We start from the raw sequence: 22,954 nt of genomic DNA, 5'->3' as shown, positions 1-22,954 counted from the left end.
GGGTGAGGGGGGGTTTGGGTGCCGGTGTGAGGGTGAGGGAGAGTTTGGGTGCCGGGGTGGGGGGGGTTTGGGTGCCGGTGTGAGGGAGAGTTTGGGTGCCGGTGTGAGGGGGGGTTTGGGTGCCGGTAACCCCGCTGAGCTCTGTACTGCCTCCAGACTGTGGTTCCTGCCGCTCAGTCTGAGGGCAGTCTAAGGTGAGCACAGTCGTCTCGCACAGAATTAGTTCAGCCTCAGCTGTATAAAAACATTGGAAGCTGGTGGTCTGTTGTCGCTGAAGTGTTCTGTCTCTATATACCCAGGTATATACATATGAGTCACATGTGTTCCAAAACAAAACAGGGACTGCTAATGACGTGGCAAAAATTGCACTTTCACATAGCTTCAGATGGCTGATGGTTGTTAAGGAATCCCTTTTTTTTTTTTTTTTTGAGAAAACCAAAACCAGGTGAAGTTAGCATGTAACATTCTCAGGTGTAATGGCGATGGGCAGCCCAGGTAATTTGAGCACTTTGTAATCCAGTGCTCTCTTTCATGCACTCTGTTGGGGTGTGCTTACTTGCTGTGAAACCTCAGAAGCTGTATCTTGCTCCTGCAATCCTGTTTTTAGCACGATGGGAATGTGTGCCAGTAGCAGTGTGCCTCTGTTTCTCACAACGACGGCTGTATAGTCCCTCTCCTCACCGCAGGCTGTTCCAGATTAATCATCTCTGAGGCAGAATTTCTGCTCCCAAGCTGCCTTCATACATTTTTACATTGAACCCATTTGAAAGGCAATTTTAGCTACTCCCAGCTGCTAAACTCAAGTTCAGCTGCTGTGAACTTGACCTTTCCTTGCTGTTTGTCTCAGTTCACTCACAGTTCCTGTTTCCCCAAAAGATCCTGGATAAGTTTAGTTGCTCCTTAGGATGACATGGGAATCTACCTTTCCTTTTCAATGCTATTGCTATAAATACATATATATTTCTTAATGCTGCATTTTTATCTGTGCATTTTTAGACACAATAATCTATTATTTTAGTTTGTTTGTTTTTCCCCACAACACTTCTAGCAATCTTTATTCTTTCCATGCACTGCCAAAAGCAGAAGTTAATTTGAAAAAGGACATAATGAGCAGCTCTGGTCAAGTGTTTGAATGACTCATCTGCAGAGCAGTTGAGGAGGTGGGACATGGGTTGTTCTCATTTTGGATCACTGTTTTTGGAACCTGCACGGGGAGCGGAGGAAGGTCTGTGGAACACAAAGTCTGCCACAGGACAAACGGGGAGGGAGGCCCAAGGTCGGGTTTAAACTTCACCTGCTGTGCAGCGTTCTGCCTCCCTGCTGGAAAACCAGCAGGCATCTGTGAAGGGAAAAATGACAGGCGCTTGGATTGCTAACAAAGAAAATGATCACTAAATACAAGTAAGTTGCATAAAGCAACACTATTGTGGTAAAATTTGGTAAGCAAAGAACATCAGGTTCTCAGCAGAGAATGATGCTGCCCTTCCGTGCTGTGGCTCATGAGCTCACTGGGCCTGTGCTAATGGGGCACAGACAGCACCCTCTCAGCTTCCACCTCTCTCAGTACAAGTACTGCCAGGGTGTTTGCTGGACAAATGCATCGAGTCTTGCACAGCTGTGCTGGCCCTCAGCCCCACTGCTTGGTAACTTGTTGGCTGACATCAATCAAACATGGTAGCAGGGCAAGACACAAAGTTACAGCTGCTGTGAAAGCTGCTGGATACACAGCCCAGAGGTCCAGACTCACTGAGGGAAAGGAAATGTGGTCCATGTCCAGCCACTGCACATTTCACCTGGCAGAGCTGCTGGCCAGCCAGCATGCTCCCGGCCCTGAGAGGAAACTGCTGCACTCCCTGGCCTTTCTTCAGAGCTGTGGATGCAGAATGGGCTGCTCATGGCAAACACCCAGGAGAGTTAGGAGCCATTACTACAGTAAAAGCTGTCCTGTGAGGTCAAGGCAGAGTACAGGCTAGGAGATTTTACAAGGAAAGAATTTCCACAAAACATTACTCCATTTTCCCATAGCCCTTTGCTGAGCATTACCTGACTCCACACAGTCACTTCCTTTCTGAAGGGAAAGGAATGGCTAACCAAGTTCATGGTACAGAGTCCACTCTCCTGAACATACCTGCCAAAGATGGTAAACCTACAAACAGAACGGAACCATTTAGGTTGGAAAAGGCTGACAGCAGGCCAAACGTCACTGGGTTCAACTGGTAACCCAGCACTGCCTAGCCTGCCACTAAACCGTGTTCCCAAGAACCAGATCTGTAGGTCTTTTAAATGCCTGCAGGGATAGTGGCTTCATAATTTCCCTGGACAGATTGATCCAGTGATTGATAACCCTTTCAGTAAAAAAAGTTTTCCTTGTATCCAATCTAAACCTTCAACTGAAGTTACCTGAAAGGTGTGTAATTTTATTTTTTTCAAATATGTATAGCACAAAGAAAGGATGAAAAAAGCTACATGCAGCAGATCAAGAGTTAAATTGCAGGTTCAGATAAAGGAATCCAGGGAAAGCTAAAATAGAGAACAAAGAAAAAAAGACCCAAGGAGAGGGCAGAAAGGAGGCTGTTGGCTGGCTAAGGAGAGCTGTGACTGCCAGGCTTGGGAAGAACCTTTAAGTCAGCCCCCAGCCTACATTCCCACACATGCTTTCCCTCAGGAAATGTTGGGCTAGACAACAGCGTGTCACATTTAGGAAAATTGCTTTTTAAATGTATAATATGTTGGGATAAGCTAGAGCCCCCAGATGTATCCAGGCTCCTGCTGTTATTTTTGTCATTCCATAGAAGCTGCTATACAGTTTGTTCTAAGGACGCTGAATTGTCAAGATCCAGGTTTCCCTGACATACCTGAACAAAGATGCTCTATAGAGGACATCTTTACTGTCCAACATCTTCAACACTGGGTGATCTTCCAGGAAGAAACATTGAACAACCTCTGCCCTGTGGGTACAGGTACACTCAGGCAATGTGACCCCAAAGAACTGATTGAGGCAGACTGTTCAGCCAAATTCCACCACGAGCTACTGCAAAGCAATCAAATGCAGCTATTTCACTATGGAGAAGTGATTTCCAGGCTGACTCATAACATAACTGCTTACCTCTTTGGTTGAGCACATAAAACATCCCAGTTAGAAAAATTTGAGGAAATCACATTAAAAATAAGGACCTGAGAAAAAGAGTCACAATTACCTGGCCTGTCAGTCTCTCCCAAAGCTTCTGAACCTCTGAAGCCACTTGCAGACCAGTCTGGAAGAGTGAAAGTCTTCAAGGATCGTGACATTCTCTGTAGGTTCAGGGGGGTAAGGGGATGAGCAGCCGGATGAGGGACAAAACCCCACTCCCACAAGCAGAAAGCAGAACCCCTCTGAATCCTGCTGCTTCAGGTTATTTGCAGGGGATGATACAGTTGGGAACCAAGAGCATGGAGCACAGAAAGACAGGCTTCATAATTTCCACTGCTGTGGAACAATTAATTTTTAATTGCTAGACCAGAATAATGTGACCAAAGAGCCCTTAGTTCATGACAATTAAGAAAAACTGCACATCTCAGCACTTTTAATTAACATTGCTTCTTGAGGCAGACCATTTCAGTCATCTTCAGGATAACACCACTGCTTTAAGCTATTGTTTAAAACTACTGAACCAGAACATTTGGGTTCAGAAGGGACAGGCAGTACATTCTCACTGCTTCCTAACAGCTATTGCACACTACCACCAGTTTTCAGTGTGGATAAAGCCTCTCTGGTCATTACCCTTCTGTGAGGCACATATTCCTTTTTGATTTAGAAGTCTGGTAAGATGGATCTGATTGGTTTTCATATACATAAAAAGTGAACTACAAAATGAAAGGTATAACTCTAAAAAAACAACCTCAAAAATAAACTGAAGTGCCACATTCTCACAAAGGCTAATAAATTAATCCTTAATACGCATCAAAGATTTTATTTGCATTAACTGAAGATTGAAATATTAAAATAAGTCTACATTAAATTATAATATTAAATATGCTTTAAATACAATAAACTAAATGTGTTTAGTTTCCAAACACAAAGGGAACAAAAATAATTCAGAATGCAATACAATTAATAACACCAGAGGACAGAATAAGGACTTTTAATATGTAGTTCCACAAACTGTCACCTCATAGCACTGTTTACTTTAAGAAGTGGCCTTTTAATTGATGCACAAACCCCACATTAGATAAACTTAGTAAGGTATCTCTCAAGAAAATATTGTTCAGGTAAATTCTTCTTGATGTAGTGATCCAAACTCCTTTGGTAGCTCTTTTTCAGAATTAAACATACCAGTAGACAAATCAAGAAAATAAACAGTCTTGCAAGTATTACCAGAAAAGGTGTCTTCCTTATAGTTACAGTTATCTAACAGATCTACAGTGTCTTTCACTCTTTAATTCAAATCAACTTACATATGTACAATATGTAACAAAGTACTCACAAAGTCCTTAGTCTTTCAAGGCAAAAAGCTATGCTTTCCCAATATTGAGACCATAAAAGTATTTTTTTTAAAAGGTTTTGTTTTCTTAAAGTGGAGCACACTGTTTGGTAGGTTCCCTGGATGTCATTTTCAAGGCAAAACTAAATGTTACAGCAATTACAGAAACAGTGAAGTACACCTGCTGCCCTAAAATGAGGTAGGGCCTCGTTGACTCAGATCTAATCTTTGCCACCCAAGCCAGCAGAAGTAGTAATAATAGAACAATTCATGTTTTAGCTAAATAATCCAACAGCTCAGTACACACATGAATGCAGTTGTCCTCTTGGCACTTCAAGAATCTCACTTCAAAACCTGATTTATCCAAACCAGACTGAAGTTTGTAATAACTTGGAAGAAAATTAACTGAACACAATTTAAAGGTTTTCATGGTGCAAAACTTCAGTGCATTTCAACAACACTGCTTGTACATACATGTTCATCAATGAAGGATTTTTAAAAAGTTACCCAAGTTGTAACTGTAGCTAAAGAATGCAGCATTTAGGGACTTTGTGGATGCAGTTAGGAACACCTACATGAAGAAACCAGACTTGCATCCATGACAGAAGTATTTCTCACACAGGTGATTTCACCTTTCCATCCAACTTCAATGACATTGTTAAACAAAACTGCAAAACTAAATTTTGAAGAACCCAAAAGAACAAAAAAATCAACTAAGGGGGGAAAAAAAAAACAAGGGCATTTAAAAATTAGTAAGAAGTCTTGACAAAGGTGATCAATTGACATGTCATTTTGCTTCTTTTCCACAGCAGTGCATGCAGCTGCTTGAATAATATACATCAACCTGAAATCTGCTAAAAGGAAAGTCTGGAACAGCATATGTATTTGGTGTCCTAAAGATATATGTGGATGATTTTGGTTTTTATTTTTTAGGGTTTTTAAGTTTTTTAAATAAAACTATTTCTTCTCCTTTATGCAACATAGTGGTACTGATTGGGGTTGTCTTTGTCTCTCTCCATATAGTCTCTGTCAATGAGAGATTCAATTCTCTTTTTCAAGTCTCCGGGCTACAAGAAAAGATGAGATTAGTATAACAGTTAGTAATCAAAGGCAAACATATTAAAAAAATACTGCAAAAAGCTACATGAGAAATGCACCACAGTATATAAGTGATGTGGTACTGATACTCTGACTTATTTCTGTTCACACAATACCTTCATCTTTGGGTTTAATCCCAAAACGTTTTCACATTTCTTGCTCTTATAGACAAGATGAATAGAAACATTATATTACATCTATTTAGATAAATCTAGGATGGTATGACAAACAAAAACATGAGTTACCTTTACAGGAAATTTCAGTTGATTATATAATTCAGAAACAAGAAGATTATGACCAAGAGTCTTTCTCATCTTCATTATTCGTACAATAGCAGCATCAATCTGATATTGCCTGTCCTGAAATACTCTTTCAGTTGTGCTGACCTGTTCCTCAACCTAAAGAAGAATACAGCACCACAAATCATATCACCCTCTGTTGCTACTTTTTATTAATTCTATCTCTATAGTCAGCCTTTGCAATATAATGAAGCTCATGCACTCTTCTTTGAGACAGATGCATGCATTACTGCATTCTGAGGGCTAAGTGATGGAAGTGTACTGTTAAAGCAAGTAAGAGAGAAAATTCAGGATAATGTAAAAGAAAAAAATGTGTCTTATTTTGCATTATCTGATAAATAAAAGTAAATCTTAGAAACTCCCTTAAGACCCTTAAGATTTTTGAGAGAACACATAACGCTTTGACAGTCCAAATACAGCAGCGTTGTGTGTCAAACTCCAGTCTGACTTTCAGGGACTTTAACATGCAAAGGCAAAAAAGAAAAAAGCCACTGTTAATTAAAATGTCACCTTGTGTCAAGAATGGGAATTCAGATACAACAAAAAAGGTTTGTTTTCACTGCAGAATCAGGGACAACCCTGACTTTTATAGCCTTCTTACCTGCTAAATATAGAAGTGACATGGTGACATTTGATTCATGAGTTCAATATAGAACCCACACTTCGCAATACCACAGAAACTTCTAAGATGGACTGAAACATCTACAAGATCCTTTTAGTTTAATATACAGACATTTAAATTTGCAAGCATAGGAAGAAACCTAACTTGTTTTCAGTTTCAGTGATTTTAAAGTCTTTATTGCCTGGGTCATCTTGACTACACTAAAAATTAATTATAATTTGAATTTAAATATTAATTTCTTTATATGCAAAAAATACAAGAGATAACATCTTTCCATATGTAGATAAACAGTTAACACATAAACTGAATGAATGCAAAAAATACGTACTGTTTCTTTCATTTGAATCTGGTTGATCTTTATTCTAAACAATTTATGCTTGAAATCACCATTAAAGATGAATTTATCTCCATCTTCCACATCCTTGCCCTTTGGATTTTTAATCAATACTCGTGCTTTTCCACAAGCTAAAGACTGCAAGGTTCTTCTTAATTCACTGTCCTCTGTGAAGGAGTTCAGATATGGGAGAAAGCAGAACAAAACATTAACATCAAGAGTTTATTGGATTAATCTAGAAATAAATTGAAAAGCTAATGGTTTTATGTTAATAATTTCTTCCAACTAAGTTCCAATTAAGAAGTAGCTCACAGCCTTCAAACTTGGTCTTGTCTTTCACAGGTTAAATGCTGCGAGCATGCATAGGATTATATACATCAAAGACAGACTTAGGCTCATCTCAGTGAGTTTTCCTTCCAAAACAATTTCAGAAAAGATTTCACATTAACACAACTTAGTTTTATTGTTTTAGTTTTGTGTGGTAGTAACAGGACTTTGGAAAAGAAAAAGTCAGTGTACAAGAAACTCAAAGCCACCTATTTCAAGATTTCATCAGTGCTTTTATCACACAGCAAAAAATACATAATAGAATAAAAATACAGAAATCTAAATTGACAGGAAGAAGTTTTGTGGGAGGGTAGAGCTGACAGCTATTATAGTCAAACTTCACCCAAACCAGGAAAGTAATAGACACAAGTGTGTGAGGAAAATTTTAGCTAGTAATATTTAAGGCTAAAAGCATTTAGACAAGATACAATGAAGTCTTAAACATTCTAATTATGTTGCAAAATCTTGTATCAAGATTTTGCATTGAAACAGCCTCTGCAGTCTCTAAAATACTTTATTCACAGCATAAAATTATCACGGAATGTGTTGGATCTCCCGAACAGAGTTGTCGCCTAAAAACTGAACAAAAGGTTTTGCAATCTAGTGCTGCAGTACAGCTGAGTAAAAGATTAACACTATTGCTATTTTTAAAATAATCTTTTACCTATTTAAAAAAAAAATCTTTTACACAGAGCCACCTTTTCCTTCTTTTAAACGTCCAACTGTTCTATGATTTCTTTGAAAAACCCTTTAAACAATGTGGGCTAAACTGACATTTGATACATTTTGTGTGTTTCAGCCTCAGTAAATGCAGATTGTTGAGCTGTGTTTTTGTCCAAACACAAGGCTGCTGTTAAAACACTCTGGAGCTTTGCATGTGAAGTCACAGGTTACAGTGTGCCAAAGGGAAGAAATTTACAATTGCCTATCAATCTCCGAAGTAGAAGTAAAAACTACTCCAAGGGAGCTCCTAGAGGCTCCCTTGACAGGCAAGCAAAAACACAGAATATATTTGGATAACACATCTTGAAGAAGCACAGAGAAAAGGTGACCATTCTTTCTCTGAGGAACAGTTTATGCATTGTCTCACTGTCCTAATGTACCAGGAACAACCTCATTAAAGAGGCTGATGATAATTTATTGTAACAGTGATTGGAAAACACAAGTTCCAGCCATGGCCAGTTAATCCCTACAGGAAAAATGGACAGGAACTTGTAAATTTACAAGACCACATAGTGACATGACAAGGAGGGAATGGCTTCAAACTGAAACAGAATAGATTAGGTATTAGAAAGAAATTCTTTGTCAGATTGGCAAGACACTAGGAACAGGTTGTCCAGAGAAGTTCTGGATGCTCCTTCCCTGGAAGTCTTCAAGACCAGACTGGATGGAGCTCTGAGTAACCTGGCTTAATGGAACCTGTCCCTGCCCAGGGCAGGGGGCTGGAACTAGATTATCTTTAAGATCCCTTCCCATCCAAGCCATTCTGTGATTCTGTGCTATTCATCCTGGCCTCACAGGAACTCTGTGGACCATGAACTGTCCTTACCACTTGAATTTTTATACTACTTCTCCAAAGGGGAGAGAAATATAGACATGGTGCTCAGTACAATGGCATAGAGGTAGCTCCAAACTATCAATTCCAGCCACCTGCCTTAAAAACAGTCTGTTGAATTCCTTATTTTGTGCTATAATGGAACAGATTTCCATGCAGCAGATTTTATCTGCTGCTGTCAGGCAGCCAGAATGCCAGCTCCAAGGGACAGCAATCCAAGATGAGAAAGCAGGACCTGGATCAGGCTTGCATGAACCTGTTTCTGTATGTTCTGTAATCATTGCACTCCAACCTAATGAGCCTCTCCAGACTATTTGGATGATTATTATCACTGGCATGGATTTTCTTCAGCTCCCTTACCATTAATGGAGAGGATGACTAAGTAACCTGAAGCACTGACACTGAGACAATGGAACACCCAGGCTGTACTTCTGCAATGCATCATTCTGAACTGCAATGATTCTGGATATCTCCATTTTACAGTCTTTTAGTAAATATATTACAATATTTTAGTACTTTTAAGGGCTCAAATACTCTTTCAGATACTGCTGTATTAGGTTGATCTTAAGCTTCAACGTGTGAAGGACTACTGGGTATAAGCTGCTGATTGATCATGACTTGCAGAGAGTCATGATGACAGTGTTTTGCTATAATTATTTTAAGAGTTTAAGTTCAGGGAAAAAACCCATCCAGGAACATAAAAACACAAGACAGATACTGCAGATGGTTAAAAAGAAAACTGTACTCTTCCTCAGTTTTCTTTGTCCTTCAGAGGCAGAGAGCTACAGAGTACACACCCAGCACACACGGCTGCTCTGAACAAATCAGACCTGTCAGCTGTCAAGGGGCACCCCAGCAACAAGAATGGGCAACAGGCAGGTGAGCTCTTAGCTCAACTGAAAAAAAATCTCTTAAATCACCCCCAACTGAGAGCATTCTACAACAGACCATTTTCAAAATATAGTATGTGAAACTGAACAGGAGCAAAAACAGTCTGTACACACAACAGTCTTGATCCCCACTTACATTTTAAGAATTGCAGAGATACATTTTGTAAATCTAATAGGTTGTTAGTAGTACCACATGCCACACAGCTCTTACTAATAATTTTCTGAAGGGTCAATTTTACACACCAAGAAAATACACTAAGAAACACCTGCAGTGTGTTCTCCTCATCTCTTTTGGTGTGTGTATGCTATTAGCACATGAAGTTCATCCTAATGATCATGACAAATTTCTTAAAATTAGGCCTTCACATACCAAATCACAATTGCCAATCACTTCATGAATAAATTTAAAAACCAGAAAGTATTCTTCCTACCTACACCAGTAGCCATTTTAATTTCTTCAAAACTGAATTCATCTCCTTCGTTAAACATAAGCAATACTAACGTCTGAAAGAGTGATACTTGAAACTCCTTCTTCCCCTAAAAGAGAAACAACAAATAATAGTAACATTCAGAGAATTTTCTATTGTACTGCCTACATTTGACAGTCACAGAAAGTACACATTAATTTTTCTATTTTTAGAAGAATGGATACGCATTTTAGAATGCCTGGCACACAAGAATCTGCTGAATGTAGCATTGAGGAAACAGGATATTTATAAAATCTCCTGGTTTTGCTCCTCTTACAGTAACAATGCAATACACAGCAGAAGCTTGCTAGAATAGCCTGGTATTTACTTCACATCCTTCACTTCATTTTAATTACAATATATGACATTTTGGTGTCGCCTCCATCAATACTGAATTTGTCCTTAATTAACTCAAATTAATATTCACAACGAGTTAGTAGAAGAATTCAAGGGTTTTTCTGTCTTTGCTGTGGCTCCGTGAAGCTGCCTATTACAAGGCAAGATACTGCATGAGATAAAACAAAACCACATGAACAAACAGTGCAGCTATTAACAGTTAAATAATTCAACAAGCATTTAAATTTTAACCACAGCCATCACATGACTAACACCCTTCAGTTTCTTTATGTATGTGAAGCATACCAAAAGCATCACCAGGATTTCTACAATCAAAACAATTCGAAATTACAGATAAAAAATGCTGTGTTTTTTCTTGTTTTAATTTCTTGCTTTATTACAACCTGATTTATTTGAATGAGCAACAATTCCTGTCAAATTAATATTACCAAAAGGTATCATATTGTTGTCTTGTTAGCTTTCAGTTTATAATAAAAAGCCTACTTTCTGTACAAAACAACAGTACTGGATTGTGATTGTTCCTCCACAAAAATGTTACTACCTTTATAAAGAAAATGCAACACATTATTAGATTCCAAATAATTGACTTGAATTTTAACCTAACAGGCAAGGCATTATCCAAGCAAACTCACTTCCTTAAATTCTGCCTTTAGGACAGCATGTCCTAAAGTGGTCTGCCACTGAAGTTTTCGACCACTGTGTTTTCCCAGGTAAAAGGTTTTAAATACTTCTTGAAGCTTTATCATCTGTTAAGAAAAGAAGAAACATGATCATTTTATCTTGCAGTTGATACCAAATTATTTCACATTGTAATTTCTTTATTCTCCTCAACCATGTTTCAAAATAGGTTCTTGGGTGGGAAAAACTTAACCCAAAGAGCAAAATTTTGCTCTCAAGTACTACTAGGCATATAAGAAAGCCTCAATTCAAAAATAACTGAATTTTCCTTGGGTTTTTAATTTGCTTGTTTTGAATAAGAGTAAAATAAACTCCCTGTATAGGGTTTTAAACCTCAAGAGAGATACTGGTTTTGTCCCAGACTTTGAATCTGACCTAGAAGTCATGGGACAAAAAGCTTCCATCTCACAGCTTTACACTGGCTAGTACCATCTACTCTTAAATTCTTCCTGCAATCCAAGGATGGAATGGAACTCCAGTCCAGTGCCACTACTTTATGCCCTTGTACTTCCAAGTAAGGGGGTTCTACTCTTCCATTTTCATGGTGTTGCTCAGGTTGGATCCTTCAGAAGTAGTCTGCCACAGAGGAGAAGACACCCCAGGAACAAGAGTACAAGAGCTTCCATATCTTTCAAACTGAGTGGGAACCCTATTACCATCTCTGGCCTCTGAAGTACTTCCCACACCTCCAATCAAACAAGGTATTGTAGGAAATAGGGACCCCAAATACACATTTCAACTAAATTGCTACTGAAAGGAGCTTTGCAAGAATCTCTCAACTTGGAAACAATCATTTTTCAAGCAAATACTATTTAAATGCAGGGACTAGTTTTGTGTGACAGATTGCAGGGAAGAGATGAAGGAACTTTGAAAAAAGGAACATGCAAAAACACAACTATTGACTAGTTCAAAGTGCCTAACCAATATAGTTAAAGATTGACTAAATTAAGGTGAACTGACCATTGCAAACTTTTAAGTAACTGACTGCAATGCTAAGTAAAGCAATGATATTATTATTATACAGGTAAAAAAAACCTAAACACACTGAGTGAAATAATCATCTGAAGGAAGTGAACTTTATCCACTACGTTCTATTTTTTGCAATTATGGAATCCTTAAAATTACACAAACCCCTTAGATATCTAGCAGAAAAACTTTAAATGAAGGACATTAATGCACTCTGTGATAATTTAATTTGGAAAAGTGTATTTAGAAGAAGAATTCAAACACGAACCTCTGAATTTAAGTGGACTTCCATAGGTGTGTAAGTTGGCCAATATCCCATAGTCAATATATTTACTGTCAGGTCTATATTTCCTGGGTCACTTTGGTTCTGCATATACTAAAATACAAGAGACAAATATTATTCAAGTATACTTACTATCTGCATACTAAATTAGAAAATGTATATACTTAAGTTAGAAATTTAGGACTAGTGTAACAATTAAAAATTCTTAAGGCCACAACCTTGGTTAGACATGCTCTACCAGCATTTTGAGTAACTACCTAATGACCACTTCCCCAACGTCAAAACACAGCAAGCAGTTGGAACTACAAAAAGATCAACATGCCTTGAAATATTCTAGACCTCTGTCTATACAGGGTGCTAAGGTCAAAGAAGCTTTAATCACATGCAAATAAAGCCAAAGAAAAGAAGCCAAGGCAAGGACTGCAAGATCAAAAGGATCCCCTTGGACTTCTACATCTGCTAGACAAAACTTTTTCATATAATTGGAGTAGAGCATTAGTCAAGCCAGACTGCAAAATCTGGGACAGAAGAGTCACTACAGTATTTTATTACAGGTGTTGTCCTGGATCAGATCTCTAACCCAACATCCTGACTTCAATAAGGCCCAAAACAAGTACCCAGAGAGAAATGCAACAACAGGGTGAGCATGTACAGTAATTCCTGCAAGCATCAGGAACAAGCTGGAAACTCTGGAGCTTAGACATGTATGGTTTCTGCACACTTAGCCACCTTCAGGGAGTTTCTCTGGTGTGGTCCATTCACAAAAAATTTATCAGAGCAGCACCAGTTTACAGAATGAGGGGATACATAATTCCAAGGATGTCAGTCAACTAAATTATTATGTGGTATTTAGACTAATTTACTTTAAAAGGAACCAAATAAAATTGTAAAATTATTGTATACAATAAATAAATTCTGTTGTATGAACAGAACAGTAAGTAGACACTATTTTTATGACTAGGACCTGCTTAAAATCTGTTTTGCTTAATTTTAGCTTAATCCAAAGGATAGGACCACTAAAAGCCTCCCCATGACTGTGGGAAATTCAGAATACAAACAAAAGCTAATGTACCTGCTTGAACTGTACCATGACATCTTTGGACAGTTCCATGTCCTTGAACATGCCCTCCAGTTTGCTGGTAAAAGCAGCGCCACATTCTGTCACACACACAAAAAAAAATCAAAGATCCCACAATTACAGAGAAGCACAGAACAAGTGATAAACATTTAACCTGAGACAACAGAATCTCATACATTTACCAGGTTACAGAGCACCCTCAAATAGGTGCCTTTTCAGGATTTTGCTCCTTTGTAGGTACATTAAATAAACCAGTCTCATACCTAAGAAGTCAGCCTTATAATTCTTGCTAAGCATAATGAAAGGTCTGAGATAGATATACGTATACACACACTACATCCTCCCTTACTATTTAAATTAAGAGCTAAACAGCTATTACTTAAAATTTGGCTTGTCACTTCTTAAAAGCATGAGAAAATAGGGATTCCAAATTTGCACGCCAAAAAGTAATACAAATTTAACACATCTGAAGACACCTACCATGTTTAAGCTTTGACAACATGGACTTCTCAGCATCTACTGATGCACTTTTTCCAACCAGCAGCCTTTTGGCTAAGTCTTTCTTATAAAATGCCTCAAACACATCTTTCCCTGTAATGAAATTGAAACAAAAAAAATGAAATGAAATGATACAGTCTATCCACATCACTGCCCTTCAGGTTTGAGACACAAGCCTTTCTCATGAAAAGCTGATTAGCAGAACAATATTCACTATGTAGCAATGAAGAAAAACATGTAGACATTTTGTTCTTTTTAAATTTTACTATTTTTTAACATATTTTGCAAAATGTTTACTTTTTTTTATTCTGCTCCAGGACCTTGAGCTGCCTTGTATTTCCCATTGGATCAGCTACAAAACACACAAAATTACTCTGGGGTCCAGAAAATATTCTCCTTCCACTGGTCTGATTTATTAAAAGAAAAAAGGGAGGAGCGAGCTTTTCTATGTATTAAAGAATATATTTTAAAAGCCTAAGGGAATGAAAATTTAACAGAAGTCTCCTCATATGGTTTGCCAATAGCCTTTTGAAATGAAAGAGTCAAATAGATATCCACAAATTTTCACACCTTAAACCCAAACTTCTCCCATATGAAAGTGAAAGATGTTTGCCTTTTAAGAGGAACAAATTTACTGTAACCCAAGGCACTACTTGTGCTGCCGACAGTAGCCTCTTGTAATTCCTTGTGAACACCTTCCAATTTGGGCTTCTTATGATATTCTTCTTCCCTCCCCATCCTGCCCTGATGAAGTTTCATGAACCAGCTGCATCAAGACATTATCAAAAAGGCCAATGCCCAGAAACTACCTACTACTTATTATCTGCTCTTGAAAGTGCTCTTATGTACTAGACAGCTCAAAATAAAATCTATGCTTTTAGCTCAGTACTACAAAATCTATGAAGAGAAAGAGAGTGGTGAAAGTTTCAGATTAAGAAAAATTATTCTCTTAGGTTGACAAGCTGCCAGTACAACTGTTTTCATTCACCATCTCCATCTGACAAAAATGCTGCAATTATGATTCAATTATGCAAATGATACTATTTTATGACTTGACTGCTTTCCCATCATATTGTACTTGTTTGGGATTTTTATGAGGAGAAAACCCCATAAATCTCAGACAACCTAATACTGAACTGGGTAATTCCTGCTATTGTGCCCCAGCCCAGGATACACATTCCACTTCCCTCACAGCAGTGACAATGCATCTATATTGGTTAGACCACTGGTTTTTATGATAGCCAATCTAGAAAAAAAAAATCCTAACACATTCAAGAGTTTTGCTCAGACAGTGAGATACATGAAGGAAATGCATTTCAAAGGCAGTGAAACTCAGCAATAACACTTTTTCCTGTCATTTTGAGCCCTCCTCTGCATTCCTTCTCAACCATGATGAGAAAAGAGAAGTCAAGAAAAGTTGCTGGGTTTTTATGCTTTGTACCTATAACTTACATAAGTGAACAGGAAAGTCTGTACTGTCATTAGAGGAGAAGTTGTGGCTACAGCCATGGTTAATTTATGTTAAACTTCCAGCAACACCTCTAACTCTCAGGTCTCCACTCACAAGACTCTGGAAGGTCTAAGTTGCCATCTCCACAGAACTATTTGTCCTCCCCTGTATATTTATTGTGCTCCTTCAAGAGTAAGGCAACCTGAATTAAAGACTGAGTTGAACAGAAATTCATGCTGAAAAAGATTTGCATTCAGAGGAAAGCAGCCCTGATAATAGCAAAGGGAACAGTTTTAATTGCATCGACAGTGAACTGCTATTGCTTACCATGAATGAATCTAAATATGATCATTATTTTGTCAAGGATTCTTTCCAGCTCTTCATCTGTTGCTTCTTTATTACCAGCTCTTAACTTGGAATCCACATATTTTGCTACAAATAAATAAATTAGGTAACAGCTTAAAAAATAGATCTGAAATAACCAACTTAAGCATCTCCTGCTTGAAATATTACTATGTGTTAAGTACGACTATAAGTTAAAACACAGGATAAGCACTACATTTTCTATTTTCCTTTTTCCCATCCCTATGCTCAGTAGAATGACAGAGCCCTACTGTATTACTGGAATATTACTGGAGCCCTAGGTATATATAATGGAAAACTATTGCAAAAAGGAATATTCCAAGGCAAAAAATGAATACAGGATAATAATTAAAATTAATACATTAGAAGTTCCCACATTTTGTGTCATACAAGCACATTACTTGTTGAAAGACAATGTTTTGGAAGCATACAATGTATATGAATGTATTTTATGAGAAACAGAAACAAACAACATAAAGAAGATTAGATTTTTATAGATCTTCACCATGTCCCTCATGCTCCTTGGTGGGAGCATATTAACATTTTAACAGAAGCAATGCTTTCCAGTTAGTAGTTTCAGAATGCCAGAAGTAAGGCTAAGCCTTGAATTTAGCTAAGTATTTATTAAGCCACGTTAGTATCCTTATACAACCTTCTGTGTAAGAAGAAAACCTTTGTGGGAGCTGGAACACCATGATCCACAAATGACAACAGCCCATATCATGGCTTTAACCTGTATCACTATGTTGTGCAATCTGTCCTACATAAAGCTGATTTTAGAAGGAAGACACAAAATCAGCCAAATAAAGGCAAAACAAAGTACAGAGGAAAAACAAACAACCAAGGAGCAGGATCCTCTCCTGGTGTAACATGCCACAGCTCCAGTTTTTCAGCAGGCAAAACCGTCAGGACAGCTTTTGTCCGATCAGGGATAAACTAAACAATATTTTTAAAGTATTTGTTATTATCTTTCCCCTTAATAAGCACGAATTCTCCTGTCAAGGTAGTGGGTTTTTTCCCTCTATTAAAACTCCTTTTATCTGTAGGCTTTAAAATTGCTATCCCAACTTCAGCCTTCAAGACAGATGGATGGGCTGTACTTACTCCTTTCTGAGAGATCCACAACATCCCCACAGCTCCTCTACTACCACAACTAAAGCCAGTTCCCCTTTACTTGCCACAGCTGCTCTTCCCCCTGACCAGTTACTCCCGTGGCAGCCCCAGTGAGCAGGTGTTAGCACCAGGCCAAGCAGCAGAGTGCAGGGACAGGAGGTGACGTGCCCCACCAGGCCCCCCTGACAGCACACCCAAGCTCTGGGGCCCGCCACACGCCCGGGTTAACATCTGCCTCGTGTCCCAAAACCACTCTGCTAAAGCACAGTGTGACTGCACCACCATTGCACTAGCACACTCAGCAGCATTATCATGCTTTCTACAGACTTTTGAAATATTTTACAGAAAAATATTTGTGTACCTATCAATTCTGCAGGCTTATTTGGTCTCTTGTTGATAAATGTTTCAAAGGACTCCTTCATCAAGTTTATAAATTTTTCATTTTTCTGAAAGCACACTTCTATGATATGGTCCACTTTATCCTTAAAATCTAGTAGCTCTTGCACCATATCCTTGTCTTTTTCAGGATTAACCACTATTGTTGTCCCAAAGTTCTGTAAAACAAACACTTTTGATAGTAAAATACTTTAGAGTGCTACCTATCTCCCCCAACAGACACATTTACCCTTATAAAAGTTACCATTAGAAAAAGGAATTTTTTTATAGAACTACTTATGACTTCAGGTTTTAAAAAAAATGAGATGCATTGAAATTTAAAATAAAAACTAGACACACATTAATGGATTTCAAACATTAGTGCTTGATTGAAGTATTATTTACATTTAAGACAAAAGTAAAAAAAATATACAGTAGACATGACCATGATGTGCAAGTTCACAGTGAGATACAGAACTATGATTCATGTAAAATAAATTAAATGGAAACTGCCTCAGAAATGTCAAGTATAAAGGAAAACTTAGCACTATTTTTATTAAACCCACTACAGAGTTTAACTGATTAAACAGGTAGCAAAAATTTAACTGCTGCTCAGCCCTCAAAGATTTCTTTTTCATCAAGTACTCTACACCAAAATGATCCTCGCTGACTTGCAGGGAAACAAAACTTTCTCATGCACAAGAAGCAGCCACAGACCTGACTTTCTCTTCCTGTTCCCACATTTATTATCTCAGAGACAGAACACCATTTGTCTAATGGATGTCTAAAATACCCTGTGAAGGAGGATTTTCACCTCTGGACAAGTAACATTTGCTTAATCAGTGCCCTGGACAGAATGATCAGTTTTCCAAGGTGTGAAAGAGGACACAGCACAAGCAAAAGAGTAATCAATGTGTATATTTTTGCCAACTGAAGTATGTTAGCCAACAACAGTAAAAGAGATGGGGGAAGTCCCTCTCCAGCCTCAGAATTGCCATTGCATTATCGAATTTAGCCACTGTCATCTTTCATGGAGATCTCGCTCAAGTACCATTTCAGAGTAAAGCTGAACACAAGGCTCCCAAGGTCCTTAGAATCAACATGTGTATCACAGAATCACAGAACAGTTTGGGCTGGAAGAGACCTCTGATGGTCACCTAGTCCATCAGATCTTCCACTTGTCACAATTTCCCCTTCATCAGCATTTGGGCATCTCACAGTCTCCATAAGGTACATTCACAAATTGCAAGGCTTTCCCCCCATTCTGAAACAGCAAACCTAGATGCAAAAAGCCAAATGGCACCTCTGAATTCATAAAGGGTGACTACAGTGGAACACAGACCCTTACCACAGTAAATTGGCTCACAAGACAAACATTACAAGTTCTTGAAGCCTCTCTTCACTGTTGCACAATGTTTGGAAGGAGATTTACTGACACTACAGAAAAGGTTTTCTAGGCTTTTGGTACCTAGGCTCTAGGTACACAACCATCTCAAAGCTGTAAGAGGCCTGATTCTGTGAAACACAGGGAATGATAATCCAATTTAACAACTTGCTGTTGTGAGAGATTCCTTTCCTTGTTTTCTACCCATCTTGAACTCCTACTTCTTTCCTTGGACCAGCACATAGACTTGTCTGTGAGTTTCTTTAGCTCTCTGAACCTGGGATTAAACTGATCTTGCCCAGGTATTGTGATAAAACAGACAACAGGAGAGCCTATGGAGTGGCAGGCAGCACTAGGATTAAGTGATGAGCATGACCTGGGAGAAAGGCAGAAGGAGGATCTCCTCAGCCACCTCACCACCATTCAACTGGGCAACACCCTAAGGAGTAAACTCCTTCTCCATTCTGGGGGCAGAGGGTAGTCATGTTCCACTCCCATGAGCTGCAGCACTGGTGGATCACGCTGAACTCCACTCCAGACACAGGCATGCAGAAAAGACACCTCTGGAATTAACTGATCTTGTGCACTTAATCCTGAAGGTTGATGAACACATAGGCAATTCAGGGGAGAGCCCTGACATCAGGAATTATCAACTTCAGGGAGAAAAATCTGTGACTCTTTCCTGCCTTCACCTTGCAAGAGCACTAGAGTGCAAGCTCCCTGGGACAGCATACTATATGGATATTATGACAAACAAACCAACCCAAAACATCTAAATATGACTGATGAATTCTTTTCAATAGAAGCATTCCCTTCCCAACAGCTTTAAAACCCATCAGCATTGCTGTAGGTTGGCTACAAGTAGCACTGCCTAAGCTGCAGAAGAGTAACAGGTTTTGCAGATATGTAAACACTTGAGTGTATTTGGAGCAAAACAGCACCTAGTACAGTCCAGAATGGTCTAAACACATGTGCATGTGGTTCTATTTAAAAGCAATGCCATCCTGTATACTGTTCAAACCTATAAGGAAAGCAATTTCTAAGCAGAAATTTAAAACCAAAGCAGGTGTTGCTGTTTCTTATCATGGGATTGTTGCTGAGGCAGAAGCATTAACATCCCTCCCCATATTTCCTTAAAACAGAAGTTTGGTGATACACCTATATATTATTCTTGGCTTTGACAGAAGAAATTTGTAACAGCATAAATTTTCACATTAGTAATAGATCTTTGAAATACCTTGATGTATTCACTCCAATGCTGCAAAAGGATCTGCTGCCCACCTTTTACCCGGCTGAACAGCTGGTATGTCTGGGTCAAATCTGATATTCTATTTTCATCAAGCAGACTATCAAGTCCTAAAAAATTAAATTAGAAAAAAAAAGGGAATTTGAATACAGTTACATAAATACAGTTACAAATATATTAGAGAATATACTAGTAATTCAACTGAAATACTTTCCCAACAAGGTGATGATCGTGCGCCTTTTGCAGAATGGTTATGAAGAGAGCTTCATAACTTTCAAGGGTATAGTTTTATCAAGAACCACTAAAGAAAATAGAAAGCTAAGTAAACCACCCTAAAATTAAAGTAATGATAAATACTTCACAAGATTTTTTCCTGTGGAGCATGGTGAGCCATGTTTTTAGATTAAAAATGTGCTGGGAACAACCTACGCTCCTACCAATGGAATAACACAAGATTACAAATTCCTTTCAAGCAACTTTTGCTTTGCTGATTCACCCTACATGAGGTTAAGCTTTGGGCTAACAAATGGAGAAGTGAAGGCCAAAGAAGGTAACAAGCAAGTAACTTCATACAGATTTTTCCATCTGAGAGTATGGCAAATGTAGTCCACGTGTAATCAGAAGTACTTTGCTGCCCGTTACAGAGGCTTTTGTAATACCAGAGCATAGCATCAAAGACTTATGACATTTTTTTAAAAAGCAAAAATCTTGATTTTACACAGGTTGACAATTCACACCATCACTGTAGCTGACACTGTACAACTGTCCTACTTTATCATATTATTTCATGAATGCTAATTTTTAAATTACATTAAAAATTGATTTGCAAATCACTACCAAATTATCCCATACTCTACTATATTCTTCAGCTTAAAAATACTTTCACTGTATATTTTAACTTGCATACATGTTCAGAAAGGCAAGCAATGTTGAAGAATGATGCCAGGTAAACTTTTGTCTGCTGTTTTGAGATTTCCTATACTTCTGAGATATCAGAAGAATAGACATACTTTAAATGTAAGACAACAGAATACACATAGTCCTGAACAGAGGGTTTTAGTGCTCTTTTTTCATTGAACATGGAATTAAAATCCTGTAAACCAAAGAGTCATAAAAAGGCTTGGATTGGAAGATCATCTTGTTATAATTCCCAGCTGCTGGCAGGGACACATTCCACCAGACCAGGTTGCTCATATCTCCTCCCAACCTGGCCAGGGATGGGGCATCCACAGCTTCTCTGGACAACATATTCCAGTCACTCACCACCCTCATAGCAGAGAATTTCTTCCTAACATCTCATCTTGGATCTCTCATCTTTTAGTTAAAACCATTCCCCCCTGACCTATCACTATCTGCCCCCTCTTTTTTATAAGTCCTCTTTAAGAACTGGAAGGTCACTGTGAGGTCTCCTGGGAGCCTTCTCTTTTCCATGCTGAATAACCCCAGCTGTCTTAATTAAGAAAAGCCCATCCCATTACCTCCTATTCAGTTAAAGACACCAGAACATTATCTGTTTTATTTTAACCTAGATCACAAAATATAGCCTTCCCTTTTTCTCTAATATGAGCTGTGTGACTGAAAAAAAATATTTAGTCACACATTTGACAAACGAAAAGGACATGCAGCAAAGTCCCTAATAAAAGGTTTCACAGAGCTTCCAGAAAGCACTGCCATAGCCTTGGGAATATCTACTGTACTCACAAAAAACCCCTCACCACTAGGTCTGACCCCAAATATCTAGTCAACAGCAGTTATACTAATATAAGGAAAAAAGGCTTCTTATACAGACCCTGCATTTTTAAAGTTTTTTTTCTCCTGTATCAAACTGACTACTTCACATTCCTTGACTTAATGAAGAAAACCTAAAAAAGGCAGCATCTTCTTCTACTTGAACAGGGTACTAGGATGCCATAAGCAAATTAAAATGCGTCCTAGATCAAACAAATACAGAAAACTAAGAAAGTCAAGTGTTGATAGAAGCTTTTTAAATTACTTTTTCCAGTAGAGACACAGAATGCAAAACCTGCTCCAACAATACTGGAGTCCTGAAGCACAGTAACCAGAGAGCTAGAAAAATGTAAAAATCTCTCTGTATTGACATGGATGACTCACACACATTGCAAACCAGTAAAAAGTTCAGTTTAAAACAAGACCACATACTTCCTGTTTAAGCCACTTGATAAACAAGCACATCACTGTAAAAGTTACTTAATCACACTTGAATTAAAGAGCAAGCAAAATTGACAAATATCAGCACAATATAATTATTCTTACCTTCTGTTTATAAGTTTAAAAATAGCTAAGATTAAGTGACCAAGCTTATTTCTATAAATGTATTGAAAACAGTGAAACAAGCTATTCCCAGTGTAGTTGAGATAAGACTGAGCATAAGTCTTCTTTAAAAGGACGAAAAATACATAGAAAGGGCATGTATAACATGAAAGAGTTAAACATGGGTGTGAGGGAGCTTGAAGATACCAGACTACCAGAGACATCTGTTTTGCAACATAAAAACTACAGATGTAAGGACAATTTGTTAGAAGATCTAAAACCTAAAATACAGCTACTGCAAGAGAAGGAAAAGATCATTAAAAGATCAGGGAATACTGAAGAAATCCAGAAATTCAGTGAAAAAGGAGAGATTAAAATTTAAAAGGAACAAATGGCAATTTGAACACACTAATGTATGAAAAAGGACCTCCTAAGAAGGCTGCAGTTCTTATCTGAAATTGCCAGACAAAAGGTAAGGTACAGACAAAGGCATAGGAAAGCTCATGGCCTCGAATGCGGCCAGTTCCAGTAACCCACAATTCTTAAACTACACAATCACCAGAATATGTGAAACTATTGCACTTCAGCTCTGTGATTATCACATAATAGAAGCTACAACAGTAACTGCAGCTCTCATTTGGAAGTTTATGTAATTCTAGGAAAGAAGCAGTTCCAAAGGTTTAATTCCTAAGCCCACTGCTGCAAGTTAAAGGAGATTTAGAGGCTTAGCAGCCTTTACAAATATGGAATTAGATTTTAGACATTTCTTTCCAAATATACCATTTACTTGTCACTGTGAGGGTAACAATCACAGGACTGGCTTTCTGTGTCTGTGGAAGT

The 22,954-nt window shown here is 38.2% G+C and overlaps 1 protein-coding gene and 1 long non-coding RNA gene across 4 annotated transcripts in view; one reads left to right on the top strand and one right to left on the bottom strand.

Annotated features, from left to right (window-relative positions):
• The first annotated feature begins 85 nt into the window (after positions 1–85).
• LOC135293560 (uncharacterized) lies at positions 86–4,476 on the top strand. The gene is made up of 2 exons (XR_010355657.1): positions 86–299; positions 2,793–4,476. It is a non-coding gene; the product is annotated as an uncharacterized LOC135293560 (long non-coding RNA).
• CUL4A (cullin 4A) overlaps positions 3,935–22,954 on the bottom strand; it is a 34,224-nt gene continuing 15,204 nt past the window's right edge. For 2 of the 3 annotated variants that reach the window (XM_064407860.1, XM_064407861.1), the window contains 11 exons: positions 19,835–19,953; positions 17,200–17,392; positions 15,690–15,794; positions 13,895–14,005; positions 13,409–13,494; positions 12,322–12,429; positions 11,042–11,155; positions 10,017–10,122; positions 6,808–6,980; positions 5,804–5,956; positions 3,935–5,527 (listed from right to left, as the gene is read on the bottom strand). In XM_064407860.1, coding sequence (XP_064263930.1) covers positions 5,432–5,527; positions 5,804–5,956; positions 6,808–6,980; positions 10,017–10,122; positions 11,042–11,155; positions 12,322–12,429; positions 13,409–13,494; positions 13,895–14,005; positions 15,690–15,794; positions 17,200–17,392; positions 19,835–19,953 — 1,364 coding nt within the window. In that variant the 3' untranslated portion in view covers positions 3,935–5,431. Of the gene's footprint in view, positions 5,528–5,803; positions 5,957–6,807; positions 6,981–10,016; positions 10,123–11,041; positions 11,156–12,321; positions 12,430–13,408; positions 13,495–13,894; positions 14,006–15,689; positions 15,795–17,199; positions 17,393–19,834; positions 19,954–22,954 lie in introns of those variants that run through there. The other variant, XR_010355656.1, reaches the window with a different exon arrangement.

This window comes from Passer domesticus, chromosome 2 (genome assembly GCF_036417665.1).
Source record: "Passer domesticus isolate bPasDom1 chromosome 2, bPasDom1.hap1, whole genome shotgun sequence".
NCBI lineage: Eukaryota > Metazoa > Chordata > Aves > Passeriformes > Passeridae > Passer > Passer domesticus.
Note: the sequence above shows the minus strand (reverse complement) of the source record. Positions and strands in the feature narration are given on the sequence as shown.